Source organism: Vitis vinifera, chromosome 9 (genome assembly GCF_030704535.1).
Source record: "Vitis vinifera cultivar Pinot Noir 40024 chromosome 9, ASM3070453v1".
Lineage (NCBI taxonomy): Eukaryota > Viridiplantae > Streptophyta > Magnoliopsida > Vitales > Vitaceae > Vitis > Vitis vinifera.
In genome coordinates this window covers 1,839,487-1,867,427 of record NC_081813.1, presented here as the reverse complement: position 1 = coordinate 1,867,427, position 27,941 = coordinate 1,839,487, and the positions used below count along the sequence as shown (strand labels likewise).

The window sequence follows — 27,941 nt, the reverse complement described above, 5'->3', positions numbered from 1 at the left end:
ATATATGTTCCTTTATTTGCTCTGCAATGAAAAAAAAAATCAGCTAAAGAGACGCTCTCTGTCTTTGTGTTTTCTGACTTGATTGGGATCCCATCATCCGTTGTTGGGGCAATACAATCGTTTTCGGTTTTTGTCTCATCTTCAACCGTTGGGAAAATACAATCTCTCTCTATTTCTAGATTGGCAGAATCAAACTTTACTCCTTTATCATGATCCGTTTCTGGGGTACTAAAATCACTCTGGATATTTGACTGCTGACTTGATCTCAATTTGCCTCATCTCCTCTTCATTACCCATACTGAGTTCGTCAAAGAGAACAGACTCATCAACAAAACTTAGTCCCTGATCATCATCCATGACATTGCTTCTATTCTCACTGATGCCTGCAGGTTCCAGCTCTTTCTCGGACAGCTTACCATCACAAACCCCATGCAGGTCTTAAGACTTAAGATCCACAAAACCTCTAAATACTTATTCATTCTCAACTAATTCCATTATATCTGAACCGTCCATCTCCTAATGTGCACCATAGTTGTAGACCCTGATTTTTTGGGCCAACATATGAAAAGTGGCTTGTTCCCACAGAGACCACATGAGAAATCAAGAGTTGGTGAAAGCAAAAACATATGAAAAGTGCTTTATCAACAACTGGCTTGTTCCCACAGAGACCACATGAGAAATCAAGAGTTGGTGAAAGCAAAAACATATGAAAAGTGCTTTATCACCATAAACATGAAAGAGATCAGGAGTTGAGGGTCAAAGCAAGAAGTGGGTTGGAAATCATTTACCTTGGGTCAAAGCAACAATTATTTATACATGTATAATAAACTATCTTTAATAATTAGCAAAGCAATTATCCATATAATGATCTCATCAATTATGGCTGAAAATAAAAAACAAAAGTGATTTCCAACCCCTAACAGTACTCTGGTAGAGTTTCACTTTTAAAGATATTAATGCTTCCCCTGATTCTAAAAGTTCACAGATGCATCATTTCTATAAGCAAAAGTGTTAATCTTTCAGAAATTACTTCATGTTTTTAGAAAATATTTTTAGTATTAAAAAACACATTTACGTTTAGAAAAATTTTAAAAATATTATTGAAAATTTTAAAATTCATTTGTGCTATTTTTTTGGAGAAATATTTAAAAGTGATTTTTCTAATTTGAAAACATTTTAATTAAAAACACTTAAAAATAAAAACAATCCTAAAAATCAAGTATCAAAACCACATGACCATCAAATTACTTCCAATACATGCAGATGATGTGAGAGATAGGTAAGTAGGGTTTTCATTTCATCCACTTATAAATAGAATAGGCTCACTCTAGTGGTTTCTATTGTTATTCAGAAAAGAAGAAAAAATTAAGAGAAGAAAAGAAAAAATGCCAAAACTCATGCTCGTTGTATCTGCTGAGTTGAAGAACATTGCCATTCTCCAACCTCAAGATGGAAGTGACGATGACACCATCAACTACTATTTCAAGGTGAATTTTCAATGTTGTTTTGATTTAACATTGTTTTGTATTTAACGTTTTGATCTCTGTTTTATTGCAGCTGGAGTGTGAATATTGTGGGTGGATTTCTCAGAATGAAGTCTGTGTCTCTATAAATGTCAAAGAAAATCCCACTGGGAACCGAAGAAATGACAATTTGAACTTATCCAGAAAGGTGGGCACTACATTAGTTTCTCTCTCTCATATTATTTTCTATGATCACTTCCTCTCTCAATTTTAACCTCAAAATAAGTCTTGTTTTTTTTTTTTTTTTTTTTTTTTCTCATTCTTTTCTTGGTTTTTCTTGGTTTTGTAGTGTCAAGGATGTGAAAGACCTGGCAAGATCTCGCTAATCCCTGGATATGGGACTCCATTAAGCCAAAATCACTCCACAGAGGTGGATTTGATGTTATTTAGTTGTGACGGATTACTCCCTGTGGAGTATTCATTCAACGGTGGATGGTTGGCTATAACGGTACACTTCTATCAACATAATTTTTATCATTTTTATCCTTTTTAATTTGAGCTGAGTCACTAATGCTGGTTTTTCTATTGTTTTTTTCAGACTTCTGGCAGAGAAATTCATGTCGATCTTACTATGAGAGAATACACGGATGTGATCGATGGAGTGGAGGTATCAATCTCAAAGCTGAAAGCCAAATTTGTGTCATATTGGGGTTGATGGCACTTTAGTTTTATGTTTCTGATTTCAGTACTTGGGTTGCTGTGGTTGGGTTTGTAGTTTGGTTGCAGCAGCTAAGTTTCTAGTTTGTTTTCTGTTTCTGTTATTTGACTTTATGGGTTTGTAGTTTGGTTGCAGCAGCTGGGTTTCTTATTCCTGTAGTTTTTTGACTTTATGATTGCAGTAGTTGTTCGTTTTCTGTTGTAGTTTGATTGCAGTAGTTGTTCGTTTTCTGTTGTAGTTTGTTTTCTGTTTCTGTTATTTGACTTTATGATTGCAGTAGTTGTTTATTTTCTGTTGATCTGTCTTCGGTTTGTTTTCTGTTTCTATTATTTGACTTTTGCTATAAGATTTTGTCGCTAAAAACATTTAAGACTCATTTTTAAAAATTATTTTTTTAAGCTTATTTTCAAAAATATTATAAACTAATTTTTATTTAAAAATTTTAAAAAAATAAAAATATGACAGTTTTTTTTTAATCAAAATATAAGTTTTAGAATTTTATTTAAAAACACCCATTTACAAGATTAAAGAAAAAAAAAAGGAAAAAAGCTAGAGATCAAATATGATTTTTCCTTTAATTTTATTTTAAACATAAAAAATTTAAATTATAGTGAAAAGCAATTATCCATTAAATAATCAAATATCGTTGAAAATGAAAAAAAAGAAAAAAGAAATTAAGGTTGATAGTATTTTGCAAATTTTTTATGACACTAAAAATGTAAATTATTTATTTCTTCTACTATGAAATTAATCATCTTAGTAAAAATATATTGAATAAATAGTTTTAAAATATGATAAATTTTTTGTAAACGAATTATTAAAAATAATTTTATATCACTTTCATGTTATTTTTTCTATTTCTTATTCTTTTACTATTTTTTTTTATATCCTTTTAATATTAAATTTGTTTCTATACTATATAGTATGACATAATTGGATTATAAAAAAGTCTCTTTATTAAATTCCAAAAATTAAAAAAAATATATATATATATTTCTAATTTTCAAGAAATACTTAACTTTTTAAGTCTTTTTCTTATAAAGGTATTTTTTTTAGAAAAAAATTAACGAATACGCTACCATCACTGTATCACATTCTACTTCGGTGAAACGACACCGTTTCGAATGCGCAAAACGTTCCCAGCCAGTTGATACAAAAAGCGGTTATTTTTTAAACATCCGTTACCTCAATAGTACAGCAATTTTAAAAAGTTATGCTTAAATTACTGTAATGGAAGAAGTTATTACAAATATAGGGTAGTTTTTGCCACATAGGAGAGAGGAGAGAGGAGAGAGGAGAGAGGAGAGAGGAGAGAGGGTGAGAGAAGAGAGGAAAGAGGAGAGAGGAGAGAGGAGAGAGGGTGAGAGAGAGGAGATAGGAGAAAGGAGAGAGGAGAGAGGGTGAGTAAAAAAAAAGAAAACTCGTCTCTTGAAGAGACGAGTTCCATGAAAAAAGAGAGGAAAGAGGAGAGAGGAGAGAGGAGAGAGGAGAGAGGGTGTGTAAAAAAAAGCAAACTCGTCTCTTGAAGAGACGAGTTCCATGAAAAAAAATATATATATAATTTTAAAAAAATTCTAAACAATTATTCAAGGGAACTCGTCTCTTGAAGAGACGAGTTCCATGTAAAAAAAAATATATTTTTTAAAAAATATATTTTTTAATTTAAAAAATCCCAAATTAAAAAAAAAAAAAAATTTCCAAAAAGGGAACTCGTCTCTTGAAGAGACGAGTTCCATGTCAAAAAAAATATATTTTTTATTTTAAAAAATCCCAAATTTAAAAAAAAAAAAAAAAAAAATTCCAAAGGTAACTCGTCTCTTGAAGAGACGAGTTCCATGTAAAAAAAAATAGTTTTTAAAAAATATATTTTTCATTTTAAAAAATCCCAAATTAAAAAAAAAAAAAAAAAAAATTCCAAAGGGAACTCGTCTCTACAAGAGACGAGTTCCATGTAAAAAAAAATTATTTTTTTAAAAATATATATATATGAAAAAAAAAATCCCAAATTAAAAAAAAAAAAAAAATTAATTCCAAAGGGAACTCGTCTCTTCAAGAGACGAGTTCCCAATGTAAAAAAAAAATACTTTTTTAAATATATATATATTAAAAAAAAAAAAAAAAAAAAAAACAATTCCTCAAAATTCCTAACAGACGAGTTCTCATCTAAAAAAAATATTTTTTTTTAAATATAAAATTTCAAGAGACGAGTTCCTTTAAGAAAAAAAATATATTTTTTAAAAAATATATTTTTTATTTTAAAAAATCCCAAATTTAAAAAAAAAAAAAAATTCCAAAGGGAACTCGTCTCTTGAAGAGACGAGTTCCATCTAAAAAAAATATATTTTTTATTTTAAAAAATCCCAAATTAAAAAAAAAAAAAAAAATTCCAAAGGGAACTCGTCTCTTCAAGAGACGAGTTCCATGTAAAAAAAAATATATTTTTTTAAAAATATATATATTAAAAAAAAATCCCAAATTAAAAAAAAAAACACAATTCCAAAGGGAACTCGTCTCTTGAAGAGACGAGTTCCATGTAAAAAAAAAAAAATATTTTTTAAAAAATATATTTTTTATTTTAAAAAATCCCAAATTAAAAAAAAAAAAAAAATTCCAAAGGGAACTCGTCTCTACAAGAGACGAGTTCCATGTAAAAAAAAAATTATTTTTTTAAAAATATATATATATATATGAAAAAAAAAATCCCAAATTAAAAAAAAAAAAAAAAAAATTAATTCCAAAGGGAACTCGTCTCTTCAAGAGACGAGTTCCCAATGTAAAAAAAAAATATTTTTTTAAACATATATATATTAAAAAAAAAAAAAAAATCAATTCCTCAAAATTCCTAACAGACAAGTTCTCATCTAAAAAAAATATTTTTTTTTTAAATATAAAATTTCAAGAGACAAGTTCCTTTAGGAAAAAAAATATATTTTTTAAAAAATATATTTTTTATTTTAAAAAATCCCAAATTTAAAAAAAAAAAAAAAAAATTCCAAAGGGAACTCGTCTCTTGAAGAAACGAGTTCCATGTAAAAAAAAAATATTTTTTAAAAAATATATTTTTTATTTTAAAAAATCCCAAATTAAAAAAAAAAAAAAAATTCCAAAGGGAACTCGTCTCTTCAAGAGACGAGTTCCATGTAAAAAAAAATATATTTTTTTAAATATATATATATTAAAAAAAAAATCCCAAATTAAAAAAAAAAACACAATTCCAAAGGGAACTCGTCTCTTGAAGAGACGAGTTCCATGTAAAAAAATATATATTTTTTAAAAAATATATTTTTTATTTTAAAAAATCCCAAATTAAAAAAAAAAAAAAAAATTCCAAAGGGAACTCGTCTCTTGAAGAGACGAGTTCCATGTAAAAAAAAAAATATTTTTTAAAAAATATATTTTTTATTTTAAAAAATCCCAAATTAAAAAAAAAAAAAAAAAATTCCAAAGGGAACTCGTCTCTTGTAGAGACGAGTTCCATGTAAAAAAAAATTATTTTTTTAAAAATATATATATTAAAAAAAAAATCCCAAATTTAAAAAAAAAAAACACAATTCCAAAGGGAATAAAAAAAAAAATATTTTTTAAAAAATATATTTTTTATTTTAAAAAATCCCAAATTAAAAAAAAAAAAAAAATTCCAAAGGGAACTCGTCTCTACAAGAGACGAGTTCCATGTAAAAAAAAAATTATTTTTTTAAAAATATATATATATGAAAAAAAAAATCCCAAATTAAAAAAAAAAAAAAATTAATTCCAAAGGAACTCGTCTCTAATATTTTTTTAAATATATATATATATTAAAAAAAAAAAAAAAAAAAAACAATTCCTCAAAATTCCTAACAGACGAGTTCTCATCTAAAAAAAATATTTTTTTTTTTAAATATAAAATTTCAAGAGACGAGTTCCTTTAGGAAAAAAAATATATTTTTTAAAAAACATATTTTTTTAAAAACATATTTTTTTAAAAATATATTTTTTAAAAAATATATTTTTTATTTTAAAAAATCCAAAATTTAAAAAAAAAAAAAATTCCAAAGGGAACTCGTCTCTTGAAGAGACGAGTTCCATGTAAAAAAAATATATTTTTTATTTTAAAAAATCCCAAATTAAAAAAAAAAAAAAAAAAAATTCCAAAGGCAACTCGTCTCTTCAAGAGACGAGTTCCATGTAAAAAAAAATATATTTTTTTAAAAATATATATATTAAAAAAAAATTCCCAAATTAAAAAAAAAAAACACAATTCCAAAGGGAACTCGTCTCTTGAAGAGACGAGTTCCATGTAAAAAAAAAAATATTTTTTAAAAAATATATTTTTTATTTTAAAAAATCCCAAATTAAAAAAAAAAAAAAAATTCCAAAGGGAACTCGACGAGTTCCATGTAAAAAAAAATATATTTTTTATTTTAAAAAATCCCAAATTAAAAAAAAAAAAAAAATTCCAAAGGGAACTTGTCTCTACAAGAGACGAGTTCCATGTAAAAAAAAATTATTTTTTAAAAAATATATATATATGAAAAAAAAAATCCCAAATTAAAAAAAAAAAAAAAAAATTAATTCCAAAGGGAACTCGTCTCTTCAAGAGACGAGTTCCCAATGTAAAAAAAAAAAATACTTTTTTAAATATATATATATATTAAAAAAAAAAAAAAAAAAAAAAAAAAAAAAACAATTCCTCAAAATTCCTAACAGACGAGTTCTCATCTAAAAAATTTTTTTTTTTTTTAAATATAAAATTTCAAGAGACAAGTTCCTTTAGGAAAAAAAATATATTTTTTAAAAAATATATTTTTTATTTTAAAAAATCCCAAATTTAAAAAAAAAAAAATTCCAAAGGGAACTCGTCTCTTCAAGAGACGAGTTCCATGTAAAAAAAAATATATTTTTTTAAATATATATATATTAAAAAAAAAATCCCAAATTAAAAAAAAAAACACAATTCCAAAGGGAACTCGTCTCTTGAAGAGACGAGTTCCATGTAAAAAAATATATATTTTTTAAAAAATATATTTTTTATTTTAAAAAATCCCAAATTAAAAAAAAAAAAAAAAATTCCAAAGGGAACTCGTCTCTTGAAGAGACGAGTTCCATGTAAAAAAAAAAATATTTTTTAAAAAATATATTTTTTATTTTAAAAAATCCCAAATTAAAAAAAAAAAATAAAAATTCCAAAGGGAACTCGTCTCTACAAGAGACGAGTTCCATGTAAAAAAAAATTATTTTTTTAAAAATATATATATTAAAAAAAAAATCCCAAATTTAAAAAAAAAAAACACAATTCCAAAGGGAATAAAAAAAAAAATATTTTTTAAAAAATATATTTTTTATTTTAAAAAATCCCAAATTAAAAAAAAAAAAAAAATTCCAAAGGGAACTCGTCTCTACAAGAGACGAGTTCCATGTAAAAAAAAAATTATTTTTTTAAAAATATATATATATGAAAAAAAAAATCCCAAATTAAAAAAAAAAAAAATTAATTCCAAAGGAACTCGTCTCTAATATTTTTTTAAATATATATATATATTAAAAAAAAAAAAAAAAAAAAAACAATTCCTCAAAATTCCTAACAGACGAGTTCTCATCTAAAAAAAATATTTTTTTTTTTAAATATAAAATTTCAAGAGACGAGTTCCTTTAGGAAAAAAAATATATTTTTTAAAAAACATATTTTTTTAAAAACATATTTTTTTAAAAATATATTTTTTAAAAAATATATTTTTTATTTTAAAAAATCCAAAATTTAAAAAAAAAAAAAATTCCAAAGGGAACTCGTCTCTTGAAGAGACGAGTTCCATGTAAAAAAAATATATTTTTTATTTTAAAAAATCCCAAATTAAAAAAAAAAAAAAAAAAATTCCAAAGGCAACTCGTCTCTTCAAGAGACGAGTTCCATGTAAAAAAAAATATATTTTTTTAAAAATATATATATTAAAAAAAAATTCCCAAATTAAAAAAAAAAACACAATTCCAAAGGGAACTCGTCTCTTGAAGAGACGAGTTCCATGTAAAAAAAAAAATATTTTTTAAAAAATATATTTTTTATTTTAAAAAATCCCAAATTAAAAAAAAAAAAAAAATTCCAAAGGGAACTCGACGAGTTCCATGTAAAAAAAAATATATTTTTTATTTTAAAAAATCCCAAATTAAAAAAAAAAAAAAATTCCAAAGGGAACTTGTCTCTACAAGAGACGAGTTCCATGTAAAAAAAAATTATTTTTTAAAAAATATATATATATGAAAAAAAAAATCCCAAATTAAAAAAAAAAAAAAAAAAATTAATTCCAAAGGGAACTCGTCTCTTCAAGAGACGAGTTCCCAATGTAAAAAAAAAAAATACTTTTTTAAATATATATATATTTAAAAAAAAAAAAAAAAAAAAAAAAAAAAAAAAAAAAACAATTCCTCAAAATTCCTAACAGACGAGTTCTCATCTAAAAAAATTTTTTTTTTTTAAATATAAAATTTCAAGAGACAAGTTCCTTTAGGAAAAAAAATATATTTTTTAAAAAATATATTTTTTATTTTAAAAAATCCCAAATTTAAAAAAAAAAAAAATTCCAAAGGGAACTCGTCTCTTGAAAAGACGAGTTCCATGTAAAAAAAAATATATTTTTTTAAAAATATATATATTAAAAAAAAATTCCCAAATTAAAAAAAAAAACACAATTCCAAAGGGAACTCGTCTCTTGAAGAGACGAGTTCCATGTAAAAAAAAAAATACTTTTAAAAAAATATATTTTTTATTTTAAAAAATCCCAAATTAAAAAAAAAAAAAAAATTCCAAAGGGAACTCGTCTCTTGAAGAGACGAGTTCCATGTAAAAAAAAAAATATTTTTTAAAAAATATATTTTTTATTTTAAAAAATCCCAAATTAAAAAAAAAAAAAAAATTCCAAAGGGAACTCGTCTCTACAAGAGACGAGTTCCATGTAAAAAAAAATTATTTTTTAAAAAATATATATATATGAAAAAAAAAAATCCCAAATTAAAAAAAAAAAAAAAAAATTAATTCCAAAGGGAACTCGTCTCTTCAAGAGACGAGTTCCCAATGTAAAAAAAAAAAATACTTTTTTAAATATATATATATATTAAAAAAAAAAAAAAAAAAAAAAAAAAAAAACAATTCCTCAAAATTCCTAACAGACGAGTTCTCATCTAAAAAAATTTTTTTTTTTTTAAATATAAAATTTCAAGAGACAAGTTCCTTTAGGAAAAAAAATATATTTTTTAAAAAATATATTTTTTATTTTAAAAAATCCCAAATTTAAAAAAAAAAAAATTTCAAAGGGAACTCGTCTCTTGAAAAGACGAGTTCCATGTAAAAAAAAATATATTTTTTTAAAAATATATATATTAAAAAAAAATTCCCAAATTAAAAAAAAAAACACAATTCCAAAGGGAACTCGTCTCTTGAAGATACGAGTTACATGTAAAAAAAAAATATTTTTTAAAAAATATATTTTTTATTTTAAAAAATTCCAAATTAAAAAAAAAAAAAAAATTCCAAAGGGAACTCGTCTCTTGAAGAGACGAGTTCCATGTAAAAAAAAAAATATTTTTTAAAAAATATATTTTTTATTTTAAAAAATCCCAAATTAAAAAAAAAAAAAAAATTGAACTCGTCTCTTGTAGAGACGAGTTCCATGTAAAAAAAAATTATTTTTTAAAAAATATATATATATGAAAAAAAAAAATCCCAAATTAAAAAAAAAAAAAAAAAATATTTTATTCCAAAGGGAACTCGTCTCTTCAAGAGACGAGTTCCCAATGTAAAAAAAAAATACTTTTTAAATATATATATATATTAAAAAAAAAAAAAAAAAAAAAAAAAAAAAAAACAATTCCTCAAAATTCCTAACAGACGAGTTCTCATCTAAAAAAAATTTTTTTTTTTTTAAATATAAAATTTCAAGAGACAAGTTCCTTTAGGAAAAAAAATATATTTTTTAAAAAATATATTTTTTATTTTAAAAAATCCCAAATTTAAAAAAAAAAAAATTCCAAAGGGAACTCGTCTCTTGAAAAGACGAGTTCAATGTAAAAAAAATATATTTTTTTAAAAATATATATATTAAAAAAAATTCCCAAATTAAAAAAAAAAACACAATTCCAAAGGGAACTCGTCTCTTGAAGAGACGAGTTACATGTAAAAAAAAATATTTTTTAAAAAATATATTTTTTATTTTAAAAAATTCCAAATTAAAAAAAAAAAAAAAATTCCAAAGGGAACTCGTCTCTTGAAGAGACGAGTTCCATGTAAAAAAAAAAATATTTTTTAAAAAATATATTTTTTATTTTAAAAAATCCCAAATTAAAAAAAAAAAAAAATTCCAAAGGGAACTCGTCTCTACAAGAGACGAGTTCCATGTAAAAAAAAATTATTTTTTTAAAAATATATATATATGAAAAAAAAAAATCCCAAATTAAAAAAAAAAAAAAAATTAATTCCAAAGGGAACTCGTCTCTTCAAGAGACGAGTTCCCAATGTAAAAAAAAAATATTTTTTTAAATATATATATATTAAAAAAAAAAAAAAAAAAACAATTCCTCAAAATTCCTAACAGACGAGTTCTCATCTAAAAAAAATATTTTTTTTTTAAATATAAAATTTCAAGAGACGAGTTCCTTTAGGAAAAAAAATATATTTTTTAAAAAATATATTTTTTATTTTAAAAAATCCCAAATTAAAAAAAAAAAAAAATTCCAAAGGGAACTCGTCTCTTGAAGAGACGAGTTCCCTGTAAAAAAAAAATATTTTTTTAAAAATATATATATATATTAAAAAAAAAATCCCAAATTAAAAAAAAAAAAAAAAACACAATTACAAAGGGAACTCGTCTCTTGAAGAGACGAGTTCCATGTAAAAAAAAAAAAATTTTTTATTTTGAATTTAAAAAAAAAAAAAAAAACAAATTTTTTTTTAAAAAAAATATTTAAAAAAACAATTCATCAAGCGAACTCTATTCAAGAGACGAGTTCCTATGGAAAAAAAAATATTTTTTTTTAAATATATTTTTTATTTAAAAAAAATCACAAAAAAACAATTCCTCAAGTCAACTTTTCTCTTCATATATATATTTTTTTAAAAATTCCCAAATAAAAAAAAGAAAAAAAAATAAAGAAATTTTTTTAAAAGTATATATATATATATATATAAAAATTCCCAAATTAAAAAAAATAAAAAAACAAAAGAATTTCCTTAAGGGAAAAAAAAAAAAATCAACAGACGAGTTCCTATGAAAAAAATTAGTTTTTTTTAAAAAAATCTTCAAGGCAATTCGTAGAGACGAGTTCCGTGAAAAAAAAAAAAAACTCTCAAATTAAAAATATATATGTTCAATGTCATTAAAGCGGCTTTTTCTGCTTAAAAATAAAATTATTTCAAACAAAAATTAGATTTGTAGGACATGAATTTTTTCAAGGAAAAACAAATAGAATAAATATGAAATAAAAGATAAAAAACAATTGGAAAGATTTATAGGTTATTTAAATTATGTTTCTGATTACTTCAAAGATTTCAGAATGAACCTTCTTATATTACTTAGAAAAATACACCTGCACACCTGCATGGACTGAGCATCAAAAGTCATATCAAAAGTCATGAATAGTAGTGAATAGTAGTATTTGTCTACTTTCTACTACTTTGCAACCAACGTGGAGGATGGGAAAGTAACAAGTCTTTGACAAAGAAAATAAATTCTCCCTCTGCAGACTTCAGTACCCAGCTGGATTTCACGTGATGGATTTCAAACTTTTTCAAGATTGCAGATTCAATAGAATTTCAAGTCCGAATCCTCGCCTATAAATAGAGCCTCAACTTTCTTCGTAAGCAGAGTCGGTAAGAGAGCTTCAAGAGCAGAAAAAGAGCAAAAAAAATTTAGAGAGTGCAAAATTTTGAGAGTTCAAAAAATTTTCTCTTGTAATTTTCTTTTTTCAGTCTGAGTCCTCCCTCCCTCTGCTGTAAACCAGCCCGTAGCCCGTAATCATCAACTCTCTGTAAGGTATATTTTCAATAAACAAATTTTTCATATTCAAATATTTGTGTTTAAATTTTTACAATAAATTATACAGTATTATAAATTAAATATTTCTGTTGTTTTTATAGTTGAAGATTATTAGACAGAATTAATTATTACGTGCATGAATTAATTATTGTTTATATGAATTAATTTAGACAGAATTAATTATTACGTGCATGAATTAATTATTGTTTACATGAATTAATTTAAATAAATTTAGTAATGGTGGTTAGTGTGAAATTATTAAAAAATTAATATTATTTTTAAATTATTGAAATAATTCTTGTAAGATATTGATAGCTAAAAATTAAAAATAAATAAAAGTAGAGATAAAACTAAATTATTATTTGATTTATTTAAATGGATATTTTAATGTATAATATATATATATATATATATATATATATATATATATATATATATATATATCAAAGAAATTTTCTATAATATAACATAGTAACAGTGAGTATTAAATGTATATATAATATATATATTTAAATATTTAAATATTACATAAATTTAAATATCTATTTTAACAAAGAAAAGAAATATATAATTGTAAAATGTTAGAATATATAATAAAATAAAATAAATAAATTTATTAATGGTTATTAGTGTTAAATTATTTTTTTTCATATAATATTATTTAAAACATATTAAATTAAAAGAAATTTAAGTAGAACATTATGGAAATTATGAATTTATCTTCTATATTTTATGAAAAATAATATTAGTATTAAATTATTGAAATAATTCTTCTCAGATATTGAGACCAAAATATAAAAAATAAATAAAACTAAAATATTATTTGATTTATTTAAATGGATATTTTAATGTATAATATATATATATATATATATATATATATATATATAAGTAATTTTTTATAATATAAAATAGTAACAGTGAGTATGAAAGGTATATAATATATATTTAAATGTTAAAATATTATATACATTTAAATATCCATTTTTAAAAGAGAAAAGAAATATATAATTGTAAAATGTTAGAATATTAAAATATTAAAAAATATTTGAATGATGCAGGAAATACATTCTCATGGATCCTGGACCAGTAGATAGTTCAGTTCTATATAACCAGGAAATACACCGATCTTCACTTATATGGGAAGGAAATGATCCCGGAGAGCTCCATTGTCGACGTCGTGAAGCCAGTTTTTTTCGTAATAGTGTTTTGGATGCACGTATCATTCCATATTTGCAACAATCTGGATTCTACGGTGTTGCTCGATTAGGTTTTATTTCATTGGATTGGCATCTTATTACAGCATTCATAGAGAGATGGCGTCCTGAGACCCACACTTTCCATGTACCTCAGGGAGAGTGTACCATCACACTTCAAGATGTTAGCATTATTTTAGGCTTACCGATTGATGGTGTTGCAGTTACCGGTACCACGTGCTTAGATTGGAGAGAGGTGTGTGCCACACTATTAGGAGTGGTGCCTGGAGATAGAGATATATCTGGACAAAGACTTCGTTTGATGTGGTTGACAGAACATTTTCCTTCATTGCCACCTGATGCTGATGTGGAGTCCGTGAGATGCTATGCTAGGGCATTCATCTTACAGTTGATTGGAGGTTTTCTTTTTGCGGATAAATCAAACAATAGAGTACACTTAATGTTTTTACCACTACTTCAGGATTTTGGAGTTACTGGTACTTACAGTTGGGGTAGTGCTTGCCTAGCTTGGCTATATCGAGAGATGTGTCGAGCATCCCGTATTGATGCACATGATGTATCAGGTCCTCTGATTTTGTTACAGTTATGGATATGGGATAGATTTCCTTTTATGGCACCTATGCGCTTACATCCGACACCACATGATGAAGTACTGCCACAACCACCTTTAGGCATGCGGTATGTATTCAACCATAGTTATAGCATATGTAAACACATATATGCATAAATAAACAATTACTAAAACCTTTAATATATATTCTTTTTGTAGTTGGAGAGATGAATTCCGTACTACTTCGACGCCTATGCATGTGCTATCCCAGTATAGATATCTACTTGATCGACTTATGCCAGAGCAGGTGATAAATTCATTATTTTGAATAATTTTTTTTTAACGATTTATAATGAAATTATTATTAAATAATGTGAGTTATATTTCAAATTTAATTGCAGATTATATGGGAGCCATATACTGATGATGTCATCTCTGCACTCCCAGATTACTGTACTATTGCTTCTGACTTGTGGTTGACTATTTCACCCCTTATCTGTTTCCACATAGTGGAGTGGCATAGACCTGATCGTGTTTTGCGGCAATTTGGGCTAGTACAACATATTCCCGAGCAATGCGATACAGAATTGGGCTTACATAGATATGATTTGAGGGGTCGACATGATTTTGATTGGATGAGTATTCATCACCACTATATTCAAAGGTGGGAGGCTAGGTACGATCATCTTGCTAGAGCTGAGGCAGCATATACTTCGTACGGGTATAACCACCCATATATGGTGTGGTATCGTTCGATCACTCGCCTTTTTTTGACTCCACATGGATCTTCGTGGGAGATAGTGGTAATTACAATGTCTTTTTATTTATTACTATATTTTCTTCTTATTACAAAAACATCTAACTTTTTATTCTTAATTCTTACAGAACCGCAGTTTGCAACAAATACATTTATGGACTTCTCCAACTACACCGAATATCGGTCATCGTGATGCAATTCATCAATTATGTGCAACCACTTTAGAGGCTATACACGAGGCTGATCGGTTAGTTATTCCCCCTAATGTTGTTGATACGGAGAGACAATCATCGGATGAGGAGGTTGGGATAAGAGATGGTGGGATGCGGACTAGGGGTGGTGGGGTGCGGACTAGGGGTGGTGGGGTGCGGACTAGAGGTGGTGGGGTACGGACTAGACGTTCAGAGATCCACGAGGCCGATGAGTTTCTTGTTCCCCCCAATGTCATTGATGCGGAGAGACATTCATCAGATGAGGAGGTTGGGATGACAGATATTGGGGTACGGACCAGAGGTGGTGGGGTGCGGACTAGAGGTGGTGGAGGTGTTCGCACTAGAGGCGGAGGTGTACGAACACGTGGAAGCCATATTTATGATGATCCACACTTCCATAGCGATGATGTAGCTATACATTTTCCACCATCAGCTCTACAACATTCTTCCTTCAATTTTTCTACACCACTTGACCAGTCACTGCCTTATTCATCAGTTCCATCCATTGTTGAGGGGGTGATACAGGAAGATGTTGGGACATCATTCATGCAGGAGATATTGCATTCTTATATTGATGGGCCTTCTTTTCATATACCTATGTCGTCTAGTATCGATGTATCATTTACTCCACCTACAGCACCACTCATTGCTTTGTCACCACAATCATTAGGACATCCATTGAGAGATGATGCGGCGACACAAATGCAATACTTTTCATCACCACTTGTTGAACAACAGCTAGAGGCACAAGTGCAAGATGAAGGACGTGGACGAGGAAGAGGTCGAGGACGAGGACGGGGACGAAGACGAGGAAATGAAGCAACATTAGATGGTCCCTCAGATCAATCCGAGTTGGAAAGATGTCACCAACGGCCACAACGAAGAAGGAAGCCTCCTTCATGTGGCACACATTGATGACTTTTATATCTTGTATTTTTTTTATTCTTCGTTTATTTGTGTTAATGATGAATACTAACTTTTATTGGTTCCTAGTTCATTCTTCGTTTTTTTTTTTTTTTTTTTTTAATTTGGGACTTTTTTAAAAAAAATATTATTTTTTTTAATGGGAAATCGTCTCTTTTGGAATTTTTTTTTCGGATTTTTTTAAAAAAAATATATTAATTTTTTTTAATGGGAACTCGTCTCTTCAAGAGACGAGTTCCTTGAGGATTTTTTTTTTGGGATTTTTTTTTAAAAAATGTTAATTTTTTTTATTTTTCATGGGAAACTCGTCTTGAAGAGACGAGTTCCCTTAAGGATTTTTTTTTTTTTTTAATTTGAGATTTTTTAATTTTTTTTTTTTAATTTGAGATTTTTTAATTAGGGAACTCGTCTTTTGAAAAGACGAGTTCCTTTAGAAATTTTTTTTTTAAATATATATATTTTAAAAAAAAAAAAAATTTTTTATATTGGAACTCGTCTCTTGAAGAGACGAGTTCCCTTTAGGAATTTTTGAGAAATTGTATTTTTTTTTTTAATATATATTTAAAAAAATATATTTTTTTTTTACATGGGAACTCGTCTCTTCAAGAGACGAGTTCCTTTGTAATTGTGTTTTTTTTTTTGTTTTTTTATTTGGGATTTTTTAAAATAAAAATATTTTTTTTTTAAAAAAATATTTTGGGAAACTCGTCTCTTGAAATTTTTTTTTTTTAAATATATATATTTTTTTAAAAAATATATTTTTTTACATGGGAACTCGTCTCTTGAAGAGACGAGTTCCCTTTAGGAATTTTTTTTTTTTGTAATATATATTTAAAAAAATATATTTTTTTTTTACATGGGAACTCGTCTCTTGAAGAGACGAGTTCCCTTTGGAATTGTGTTTTTTTTTTTTGGGATTTTTTAAAATAAAAATATATTTTTTTTAAAAAATATTTTTTTTCCTAAAGGTAACTCGTCTCTTGAAATTTTTTTTTTTAAATATATATATTTTTAAAAAAAAATATTTTTTTTTTACATGGGAACTCGTCTCTTCAAGAGACGAGTTACCTTTAGGAATTTTTTTTTTTTTTTTAATATGTATTTAAAAATATATATATATTTTTTTACAAGGGAACTCGTCTCTTGAAGAGACGAGTTCCCTTGGAATTGTGTTTTATTTTTATTTTTTTAATTTGGGATTTTTTAAAATAAAAAATATATTTTTTTAAAAAAAATATATTTTTTCCTAAAGGGAACTCGGCTATTCAAGAGACGAGTTACCTTGAGGATTTTTTTTCCCAGAAATCGTCTCGATTAAAAGAACTTTAATTTAAATAAACTGGAACTTACAATATCATTGAGCGGTTGTGTTAGAAGACTCCCCTCTGTTAGGACATTTTCGCCGATTGTGACCCTCTTGTTTACAAAGCCCACATCGCAATTTAACACTTGGTTCTCTCCAATCCATTTCATTCCTAATCCTTGAAGATCTTGGTCTTCCTTTATCACGTACTAGATTTGGATTAGGATGAACAATTGGAAAATTAGGCTCTGGCCAATATGCTTGATGTGGAATTGGATTGAATTGAGGTGTATAGCAACAAGCATATACATCCATCCTATAATGTTTGTCAACAAATTGCCAACTATCAATCCTTGCACGTGCACATACAGCCAACACATGTGAACATGGTATACCAAATGATTGCCATTTATTACAAGTACATGTTCTTTCTTTCAACTTCACAATTTGTATATTGTTTCCTTTATCCATATGAAACCCATGGGGAGCAGTTGTAACTTCAAATATCTCATTTGAACGGTGAAAAATATTGGCAGTGTGTCCATTAGCCCTTGATTGATATTTTGTTATTTTGTTAATGGCATAGGAAGTATACAAATCTCCATTTGCCATTTGAGTTTGTATCTCTGTTCGACGAGTCTCGAAATATGAAACACAACGATAGAAAGTTAATCGAACAAGAGCAGTGATAGGCAACATTCTAGCCCCTTTGAGCACTCCATTTATGCATTCAGCAATATTTGTAGTCATCCACCCATACCGATGTCCTCCATCATGTGCCAAAGTCCATTTCTTTGTGTCCAACCTCTTAAACCATTCTAAGCATTTGTCATCTAATCGTTTTAACTCAGTCATACATGCCTCATACTTTCGTGGTTGATGTTGAGACCCTGCTCTATACACTAAGTCTTTTAACATCTTATTTCTATATTTATCATTGAAATTGCTTGCCACATGCCTAAGACAATATCGATGGTGTGCATAAGGCGGGCTCCAACCAACACTAGGATCCCTAATGGCGGCTTGTATTCCTGCATGACGATCTGAAATAAGACATATGCCTTCTCTTTGTGTGACTTGAGTCCTTAATATATAAAGAAACCAAGACCAACTATCTGATGATTCCTCTTCAACTATTGCAAATGCTAGAGGGAAGATATGACCATTAGCATCGATTGATGTTGCAATCAAAAGTTTTCCTATGTATTTTCCATATAAAAAAGTACCATCTATTTGTATTATTGGTCTACAATGCTTAAATCCTTCAACACATGCCCCAAAAGCCCAGAACACACGCATAAAACGTACATTTCCATTGCAACCTGCTAGTAATGATGTCTTCCAAACAACCTTAGTCCCAGGGTTAGTAAGTTTAACAATATTCATCCACCTAGGTAAAGTTTGGTAAGATTCATCCCAATCACCAAATATCCTTATCATTGCTTTCCTCTTTGCTTCCCAAATCCTCTTGTAATGAACATTATAACCAAATTTATCTTTCACTATTTGATGTAATGCAGCAATTGAAATTGTGTGATCACTTTGGACTACATTTTGAACTTCTCGTGCAATGAAGGTTGAGTCTAATTGTGAGTGGTCTTGTGATAGTTTAGGGTAAACACAAGTGTGAGGACCTATGTACTTTGTTATCTCAAACAAACCATGACATTTACGACGACATGCACGAAGCCTCCAATTACAACCCTCAGACCATTTTTTACACTTTACAGCCCAAATATCTGGCTCAGATTCAATAACAATCAAATGTTGATTCCTACATATAGAATAACGTTTAACAGCATATTGTAAGTCTACCTTACTCTCAAACCGCAAACCCTTAAACAATTCATCTGATTCATTCCATAAGCCAGTGCGTGCTATTAAATCCTTGTCAGCGATGGAGTTAATTACATCCCAATTCAATTCTCTAAATATTGGGGAAGGGACATCATGTTCACCACCACCTAGCAATGATGCATCATTTTCTGTATTTTCATTATCCTCCATGTCCATAATATCCTCATTACCATCATCTTCATCAAATAACTCTACATTGTCATCATCATTTCCAGGTAAAATATCAACATAATTTCCAACTGTCATTACAATTGACTCAGTAACCCCTGCCATATCTACCCTAACTGTAGGTTCCATATCATTATCATAACTTTGCATATACTTAGGGGAAGATGTGTTATTTTCTACCATATGTTGACTTGGACCTAGACTTTCAATATGCAATGGGGTAGTAAAGCTACTAGGCACAGGGTGATAATCAATGGAAGAAGTTTGACAATACATTTCAATAGTATTTGGAGGAGGAGATTGTGCGACAACGGTGAACATTATCCTTACATCACCATCATCTCGAATAGGCAAAGGGACATAATTAACAGTACCATTTCCATTTGAAAAGGGAACTGGATATCGAAACACCATATTTAACTTGGTATAAGTACGATTAATATTTAGAGCATGACACAATTTTGTTTCTAACTCATCAAATGTTATCATACTATTGATTAAAACACCTTTATCAGGAGGACGATTATAACTTACCCCAAATTCACAATCAATAATTTCACCCCTGGTATAGCACAACACCGTGGTGTAACCGTCCATTATAAAACCTATTCAAAAGATCAACAAAAAATATCATCATCAATAAACTTTATGATAATAAAACAATATATATTTTGCAAATCTATTTTACTAATATTACGGTGCATTGTACATTACAATATATTTCTTTTCTTTTTAAAAAGGGATATTTAAATGTATATAATATAACATTTTAAATGTCCATTTACATATTTAAGATAAGACCAACTCTCGGATAATGTTCTACTTATATTTCTTATATTTTTATATTTTTTTAATTAATATTATATGCAAAAAAATAATTTAATACTAACAACCATTACTAAATTTATTTATTTATTTTTATTATATATTCTAACATTTTACAATTATCTATTTCTTTTCTTTTTTAAAATAGATATGAAATGTATATAATATTTGAATATTTAAATATATATAATTGACTATTTTATATTGTGTACATATATATTATATTAAAATATCCAATTAAATAAATCAAATAATATTTTAAATTTAAATATACTTTAATTTATTTTTAATTTTTAGCTCTCAATTTCTTACAAGAATTTTTTCAATAATTTAAAACTAATGTTAATTTTTATAAACTATAGAATACAAACTCAAAATTTCGAATAATGTTATACTTATATTTCTTATATTTTAATATATATACATATATATAATGTATGCAAAAAAATAATTTCAAAATAATTTCACACTAATAATATTATATATTATAACATTTTACAATTATATATTTCTTTTCTTTGTTAAAATGGACATTTAAATGTATATAATATTTTAATATTTTAATATTTAAATATATATTATATACCTTTAATACTCACTGTTACTATGTTATATTATAGAAAATTACTCGTATATATATTATACATTAAATAGCCATTTAAATAAATCAAATAATATTTTAGTTTTATTTCTACTTTTATTTATTTTTATTTTTTAGCTCTCAATATCTTACAAGAATTGTTTCAATAATTTAAGACTAATATTAATTTTTTTATAATATAGAAGATAAATTCATAATTTCAGATAATGTTATACTTAAATTTCTTATATTTTAATATTTTTTAAATAATATTAAATGCAAAAAAATAATTTAACACTAACCACCATTACTAAATTTATTTATTTATTTTATTTTATTATATATTCTAACATTGTACAATTATTATATGTTTCTTATCTTTTCTTTTTTAAAATGGATATTTAAATGTATTACACAATAAATATGAAATAAAGGAAAAAATATTACCTATCAATAAAAACAAACTGATATAATAATAAAAAGGCAAAAATATTACCTACCAATAAAAACTGATATAATAATAAAAACTATATATCATAAAATAAAATAAAGCAAAAATATTACCTTAGAAGATATGCTCAAATTCTACCAAAGGTGAAAAACTGAGAAGTGAAAATTTCGGTTTCAAGTGGGAAGAGTGGGAAAATGTAAGTGAAGAAGTTTCAAGTGGGAAGAATGGGAAAATGTAAGTGAAGAAGTTTGAAGGTGAAAATGAGAATGAAGAAGGTAATTTATAGTATTTGAGAAGTTGTAAAAGGTACCATGAGTGGTTAAAATTTGAGTTTAAAATGGAATTGGTAGAGTGTAACGGTATGATACCAACGTTCTTCTTCGAAATAGCTAGCCCGAAATAGCAAACGGGCTAGCTATGATAGCAAACGGGTTAGCTATGATAGCAAACGGCTTACCTATTATAACAAACAGTGTTGTTCAAAATAGCAAACGGTATTGTTGATAGCAAACGACTTACCTATGAAGAGACGATTTCCTTTTTGGATTTTTTTTTTTTAATTTGGGATTTTTTTTAATGAAGAGACGATTTCCCTTTTGAAATATTTTTTTTTTATAATTTGGGATTTTAAAAAACAAATTTAAAAATATTAATTTTTTTAAAGAGACTATTTTCCCTTTGAAAATTTTTTTTTTAATATTTGGGATTTTTTAATCTTGAAGAGACGAGTTCCTTTTTTTTTTTTTTTTAATATATATATTTTAAAAAAAATATATTTTTTTTTACATGGAACTCGTCTCTTGAAGAGACGAGTTCCCTTTGGAATTGTGTGTGTGTGTTTTTTTTTTTTTTTTAATTTGGGATTTTTTTTTTAATATATATATTTTAAAAAATATATTTTTTTTTTACATGGAACTCGTCTCTTCAAGAGACGAGTTCCCTTTGGAATTTTTTTTTTTTTTAATTTGGGATTTTTTAAAATAAAAAATATATTTTTTAAAAAATATTTTTTTTTTTACATGGAACTCGTCTCTTCACTTTGGAATTGTGTGTTTTTTTTTTTTTTTTAATTTGGGATTTTTTTTTAATATATATATTTTTAAAAAAATATATATTTTTTTTAATATATATATATTTTTTTACATGGAACTCGTATCTTCAAGAGACGAGTTTCCTTTGGGATTTTTTTTTTTTTTTTAAATTTGGGATTTTTTAAAATAAAAAATATATTTTTTAAAAAATATTTTTTTTTTTTACATGGAACTCGTCTCTTCAAGAGACGAGTTCCCTTTGGAATTGTGTGTGTTTTTTTTTTTTTTTTTTAATTTGGGATTTTTTTTTCTTAATATATATATTTTTAAAAAAATATATTTTTTTTTACATGGAACTCGTCTCTTCAAGAGACGAGTTCCCTTTGGATTTTTTTTTTTTTTAATTTGGGATTTTTTAAAATAAAAAATATATTTTTTAAAAAAAATATTTTTTTTTACATGGAACTCGTCTCTTCAAGAGACGAGTTCCCTTTGGAATTTTTTTTTTTTTTTTAATTTGGGATTTTTTAAAATAAAAAATATTTTTTTTTTTACATGGAACTCGTCTCTTGAAGAGACGAGTTCCCTTTGGAATTTTTTTTTTTTTTTTAAATTTGGGATTTTTTAAAATAAAAAATATATTTTTTTTACATGGAACTCGTCTCTTCAAGAGACGAGTTCCCTTTTTGGAAAATTTTTTTTTTTTTTAATTTGGGATTTTTTTTTAATATATATATTTTTAAAAAAATATATATTTTTTTTACATGGAACTGAAGAGACGAGTTCCCTTTGGATTTTTTTTTTTTTTTTGGATTTTTTAAAATAAAAAATATATTTTTTAAAAAAAATATTTTTTTTTACATGGAACTCGTCTCTTGAAGAGACGAGTTCCCTTTGGAATTTTTTTTTTTTTTTTTAAATTTGGGATTTTTTAAAATAAAAAATATATTTTTTAAAAAATATATATTTTTTTTACATGGAACTCGTCTCTTCAAGAGATGAGTTCCCTTTGGAATTTTTTATTTTATTTTTTTAAATTTGGGATTTTTTAAAATAAAAAATATATTTTTTTTCCCTTGTCTCTTGAAATTTTATATTTAAAAAAAATATATATTTTTTTAGATGAGAACTCGTCTGTTAGGAATTTTAAGGAATTGTTTTTTTTTTTTTTTTTTAATATATATATATATATATATATTTAAAAAAATATTTTTTTTTACATGGGAACTCGTCTCTTGAAGAGACGAGTTCCCTTTGGAATTAATTTTTTTTTTTAATTTGGGAATTTTTTTTTAATATATATATATATTTAAAAAAATAATTTTTTTTTTACATGGAACTCGTCTCTTGAAGAGACGAGTTACCTTTGGAATTTTTTTTTTTTAATTTGGGATTTTTTAAAATAAAAAATATATTTTTTTTACATGAAGAGACGAGTTTCCTTTGGAATTGTGTTTTTTTTTTTTTTTTTTTTTTTAATTTGGGATTTTTTTTTTAATATATATATTTTTATAAAAATATATTTTTTTTTACATGGAACTCGTCTCTTGATTTGGAAATTTTTTTTTTTTTAATTTGGGATTTTTTAAATTAAAAAATATATTTTTTAAAAACTATTTTTTTTTTTACATGGAACTCGTCTCTTCAAGAGACGAGTTCCCTTTGGAATTTTTTTTTTTTTTTTTTTAAATTTGGGATTTTTTAAAATAAAAAATATTTTTTTTTTTACATGGAACTCGTCTCTTCAAGAGACGAGTTCCCTTTTTGGAAATTTTTTTTTTTTTTTTAAATTTGGGATTTTTTAAATTAAAAAATATATTTTTAAAAAAATATATATTTTTTTACATGGAACTCGTCTCTTCAAGAGACGAGTTCCCTTGAATAATTGTTTAGAATTTTTTTAAAATTATATATATATTTTTTTTCATGGAACTCGTCTCTTCAAGAGACGAGTTTGCTTTTTTTTACACACCCTCTCTCCTCTCTCCTCTCTCCTCTCTTCTTTCATGGAACTCGTCTCTTCAAGAGACGAGTTTTCTTTTTTTTTACTCACCCTCTCTCCTCTCTCCTTTCTCCTATCTCCTCTCTCTCACCCTCTCTCCTCTCTCCTCTCTCCTCTCTCCTCTCTCCTCTTTCCTCTCTTCTCTCACCCTCTCTCCTCTCTCCTCTCTCCTCTCTCCTCTTTCCTCTCTCCTCTCTCCTATGTGGCAAAAACTACCCTATATTTGTAATAACTTCTTCCATTACAGTAATTTAAGCATAACTTTTTAAAATTGCTGTACTATTGAGAAAAGTCCCCCTCCTCTGAACCACCAGCTTCCACACCCAAATCCTCAGCCATGGCCTCTCACTTCAAACTCGCCTCATTTCATAGCCCATCAACCTCAATTCAATGGATCACACTCGTTTCATCCTTGATCAAACCCCTTCTCCCACTGATTTCTCTTGGAACTCCTTGATCAGGGCCTACACCCTCCACCCTCCACGACTCTCCACAAAATTCTCTGTCTCTAATGCTTCGGAACGGCGCTAAACCGAGTAATTTTACATACCCATTTGTTCTAAAATCTTGTTCAACCTTAGTTCGGTGTTTGAAGGTGAACACTTTCATACTCATGGTTTAAGATTGGGTTTTGTATCTGATTATTTGTGTGTAATTCTTTAATAGAGATGTGTTGTAAGTATTTTTGTCTTGATTCCACTCGGAATTTGTGGGTTGATATGGAATTTAGAGATGAGGTTTCTTGGAATTCGATCAGGGTATGTGCACTGAGGTGAGGTTGAGAGGCACGGGAGTTGTTCGAAGAAATGCCAACCAGAAGGAATGTCGTTCGCCGGACTGCAATGATAAATGTTTATGGGAAAGAAGGGGATTTTGTTGAGATATTGAGTTCTTTTTTTTTTTTTTTTTTTTTTCCGGATGCTTGTTTCGGCTGATGAGGTCCAACTCAATGCAGCAACAAGAGTGTGTCTACTGTCTGCCTGTTCAACTATCTGTAATTATGGAGTTGGAAGGTTCCTTTCGGTTTTTATCGATGTTTAAAAGATCCCTTTGAAGGCAATCGTGTTTACTGCTCTTGTAGACATGTATTCTAAGTGCGGGGATGTGGAGAAAGCTTGGAGAATCTTTGATGGTGTTTCTTGTAAGAAGCTGCCTTCTTGGAATGCCACCATTTCTGAACATGCGCAGTGTGGACTTCTTGAGGAAGCAATTGATTTATACTGTCTCATGAAAGCTCAGTCCTTGAAACCGAATGAGATCATGCTGGTGAATGTGTTGTCTGCTTGTGCTGGCTTAGGGGCACTGGAACTTGGGAGAGAAGTTCATCTGTACCCTAAATGGCTTAGAGCTAAATGTGATTCTTGCCACTGCTGTGGTTGATATGTATGCAAAGTGTGGTAAAATTGATGATGCTTGTTTGGTTTTTGTCAAGACAAGCGAGAAAGATGTAGCTTTGTGGAATGCCATGATACTGGGCCTGGCTTACCATGGTGATGGAAGTGATTCTTTAGCGGTTTTTTCACAGATGGAGAGGACTGGCGTGCAGCCCAATGATGTCACATTCATTGGAGTTTTATCAGCTTGTAACCACTCAGGATTGGTAGAAGAGGGAAGGGTTCAGTTTTCTAGTATGGCTGATAAACATGGATTGTCTCCCAAACTTGAGCATTGTGCTTGTATGTTAGATCTCCTTGGCCGGGTTGGGCATCTCAAAGAAGCATATGAATTGGTCCAGAACATGGTAATTCCACCTGATTCTATAATCTGGGGTGCTATACTAATTGCTGGCTGAATCCAGTGGCGGAGCTAGAAAATAAGTTAAGGAGAGGAGGGGAGGGGGGGGGGGGGGGGGGGGGGGGAGGGGGGGGCAAAAAAAGAGCAAAAACAATTGCATAGCTGCGTGACAAGTGAGGTTGCCTTGTAAATTGAAGGGCAGAGGTTCAAATCCTCATACACACGCAAGTTTTTTTTTACAAGCATTAGCTGGCTCCGCCCCTGGCCGCATCCATTGGAATCTTTAACTGACTGATAAAATCAGTGAAACAACAATGACATTGCAGGATCCCAATTTCTGCATTCTGTTATTGAACTTTTATGTTTCTGCAGGAAGGTGGAAGGACGTTGCTAGAGTTAGGAGACAGGTAAAAGCGAAAAGGATCGAAAAGCCTTCTGGTTGTAGTTAGGTTGCAGTTGATGGTGCTCTTCATAGATTTGTAGTTGAAGATACAACTCATTTGAAATCTCAGGAGATCTACAGCACCTATGAAATTCTGATTGATCATTTGAAGGCTGAAGGGTATGTGTTAAAAGCTGGTTTCTCATGGAGGGATTGATTGAATTCTGCTGATGGGAGAAGGCATTATGGGGGTTAGCATATGACTTAATATTTGGAACCAAACATAACCTAAAAGAACTGTTTAAGTTTTAGCACACTGGTTTTTTGTTCGAGACCAGGCAGTTATACCATTGTTCAATGTACTTAGAATACTTTAGTGAAGAGACAATGTAATTTAGAGTGCGTTTGGGAATGATTCTAGAATGATAAAAATTAGCATCTAAATTAGCATTTTTAACACTTGAATGGTAAAATTTTTCAAGTATTAGAAATATTAAAAGTACTTCCTAGAATCACTACCAAACGGGCTTTTAGATGATTTAACTATCTAAATTACACTATCTCTTCATAATCATGTGTTCCAAAATGAAGGACCAATAGCTAAACCATTTAAACAACCAAGTTTGCACGGATAATCTCATAGCATTTGTGCATGCCCTACCTAATACTCATAAATTTTCTTCACATTTGAAGCACACATTTCGCAAAGACAAGCATACAAATATTAATTAGTTAAAGAACCAATCAATTGCTAAAACCTAACAAGATCTATTGTTGTCCTTGTGGGTGATGCTTCATTCAAGGTTCCATCCTAAAGTATTTTAAGTACATTGAACTATGGTATAATCAAGGAGGAAAATGTCGGGATATAGTGGCGATGTATCGCCGATATATTGTGTAGCAAAAATGGTCTATATATCGGCTCCAGACGATAAATCACCGATATAATGGAAAAAAAACGGCCTAAAAGGATGAAAATCGCCAATATTTCGGCGATTTTTCAATCGGCCAACACAGGTCAACGCGCTACATTGCACCCTCAAAAATTCCTTTTTTTTTTTTTTGTTGAAGGGATTATTGTTAAATAGATTGCACTTAAAATATATATTCAAAGTCATCATGTAAAGAAAATTTTAAAAGAAAATTTTAGAGAGCAAATTAAATATAATTATTTTATAATTAAATACAAAAATTTCTTTTAATTGATTACTAAAAATATAAAAATTATCATAATAATTTTCTTCATAGTGTTTTCAATATCATTAATGAATTAATTAAATATTAAAAAATTGTACATATGTCATAATTTATTTTATATTATTTAATATAATTGAATTAAATGAATCATAATTTTAATATTAATATATATTTTTAAGTTAGATATATTATATAATCAAATATCATAATATTATTATGAAATAATATTTGATATAATTTAATAATAAATGTACACTTATAAAATTTATATTTGTATCGATGCATACGATATTATTATCAAATATGATAAATCATATTATACATATATCAAATTCTTTAATAAAACAACTTAAAAATATCTATTATACTTCTAATTACATTTTTATGAAGTTTTTCTTGTATTTTTTTTATAAATTTTGATCAATTTTAGGCTTATCGATATATCCGTAAAATCAAAATACCATATATCCGTGATTACCGATATTTTCATCATTGGGTATAACTAAGGATGAAAATTTAATATCTCCAATGTATCATGTATGGGGTGCCGATATAACACTAAAGATTTA

The 27,941-nt window shown here is 27.1% G+C and overlaps 3 protein-coding genes across 3 annotated transcripts; 2 read left to right on the top strand and 1 right to left on the bottom strand.

The window, feature by feature from the left end:
• Positions 1-1,357: 1,357 nt before the first annotated feature.
• On the top strand, positions 1,358-2,461 carry LOC104880298 (uncharacterized). The gene is made up of 4 exons (XM_019222148.2): positions 1,358-1,487; positions 1,558-1,671; positions 1,813-1,971; positions 2,062-2,461. The coding sequence occupies exons 1-4, from the start codon at positions 1,386-1,388 to the stop codon at positions 2,176-2,178; spliced, it is 492 nt and encodes a 163-aa protein (XP_019077693.1). The 5' UTR covers positions 1,358-1,385; the 3' UTR covers positions 2,179-2,461.
• A 14,735-nt stretch (positions 2,462-17,196) lies between these two features.
• LOC132254353 (uncharacterized) lies at positions 17,197-19,584 on the bottom strand. The gene has a single exon (XM_059739823.1). It carries the CDS (start codon positions 19,582-19,584, stop codon positions 17,197-17,199), a length of 2,388 nt encoding a protein of 795 aa, XP_059595806.1.
• Positions 19,585-24,176: 4,592 nt separating this feature from the next.
• On the top strand, positions 24,177-26,512 carry LOC132254250 (pentatricopeptide repeat-containing protein ELI1, chloroplastic-like). Its single transcript, XM_059739442.1, has 2 exons — positions 24,177-25,800; positions 26,166-26,512. Exons 1-2 carry the CDS (start codon positions 25,441-25,443, stop codon positions 26,202-26,204), a joined length of 399 nt encoding a protein of 132 aa, XP_059595425.1. The 5' UTR covers positions 24,177-25,440; the 3' UTR covers positions 26,205-26,512.
• Positions 26,513-27,941: the final 1,429 nt, after the last annotated feature.

Bases quoted from the DNA above. Each gene is read 5' to 3' on its own strand.
- LOC132254353 (XM_059739823.1), bottom strand. From the start codon at position 19,584: ATGGTGTTTCGATATCCAGTTCCCTTTTCAAATGGAAATGGTACTGTT.
- LOC132254250 (XM_059739442.1), top strand. From the start codon at position 25,441: ATGTATGCAAAGTGTGGTAAAATTGATGATGCTTGTTTGGTTTTTGTC. The intron at 25,801-26,165 runs GTAATTCCACCT...ATGTTTCTGCAG, and splicing joins ATGAATTGGTCCAGAACATG to GAAGGTGGAAGGACGTTGCT.
- LOC104880298 (XM_019222148.2), top strand. From the start codon at position 1,386: ATGCCAAAACTCATGCTCGTTGTATCTGCTGAGTTGAAGAACATTGCC. The intron at 1,488-1,557 runs GTGAATTTTCAA...GTTTTATTGCAG, and splicing joins CCATCAACTACTATTTCAAG to CTGGAGTGTGAATATTGTGG. The intron at 1,972-2,061 runs GTACACTTCTAT...TGTTTTTTTCAG, and splicing joins GTGGATGGTTGGCTATAACG to ACTTCTGGCAGAGAAATTCA.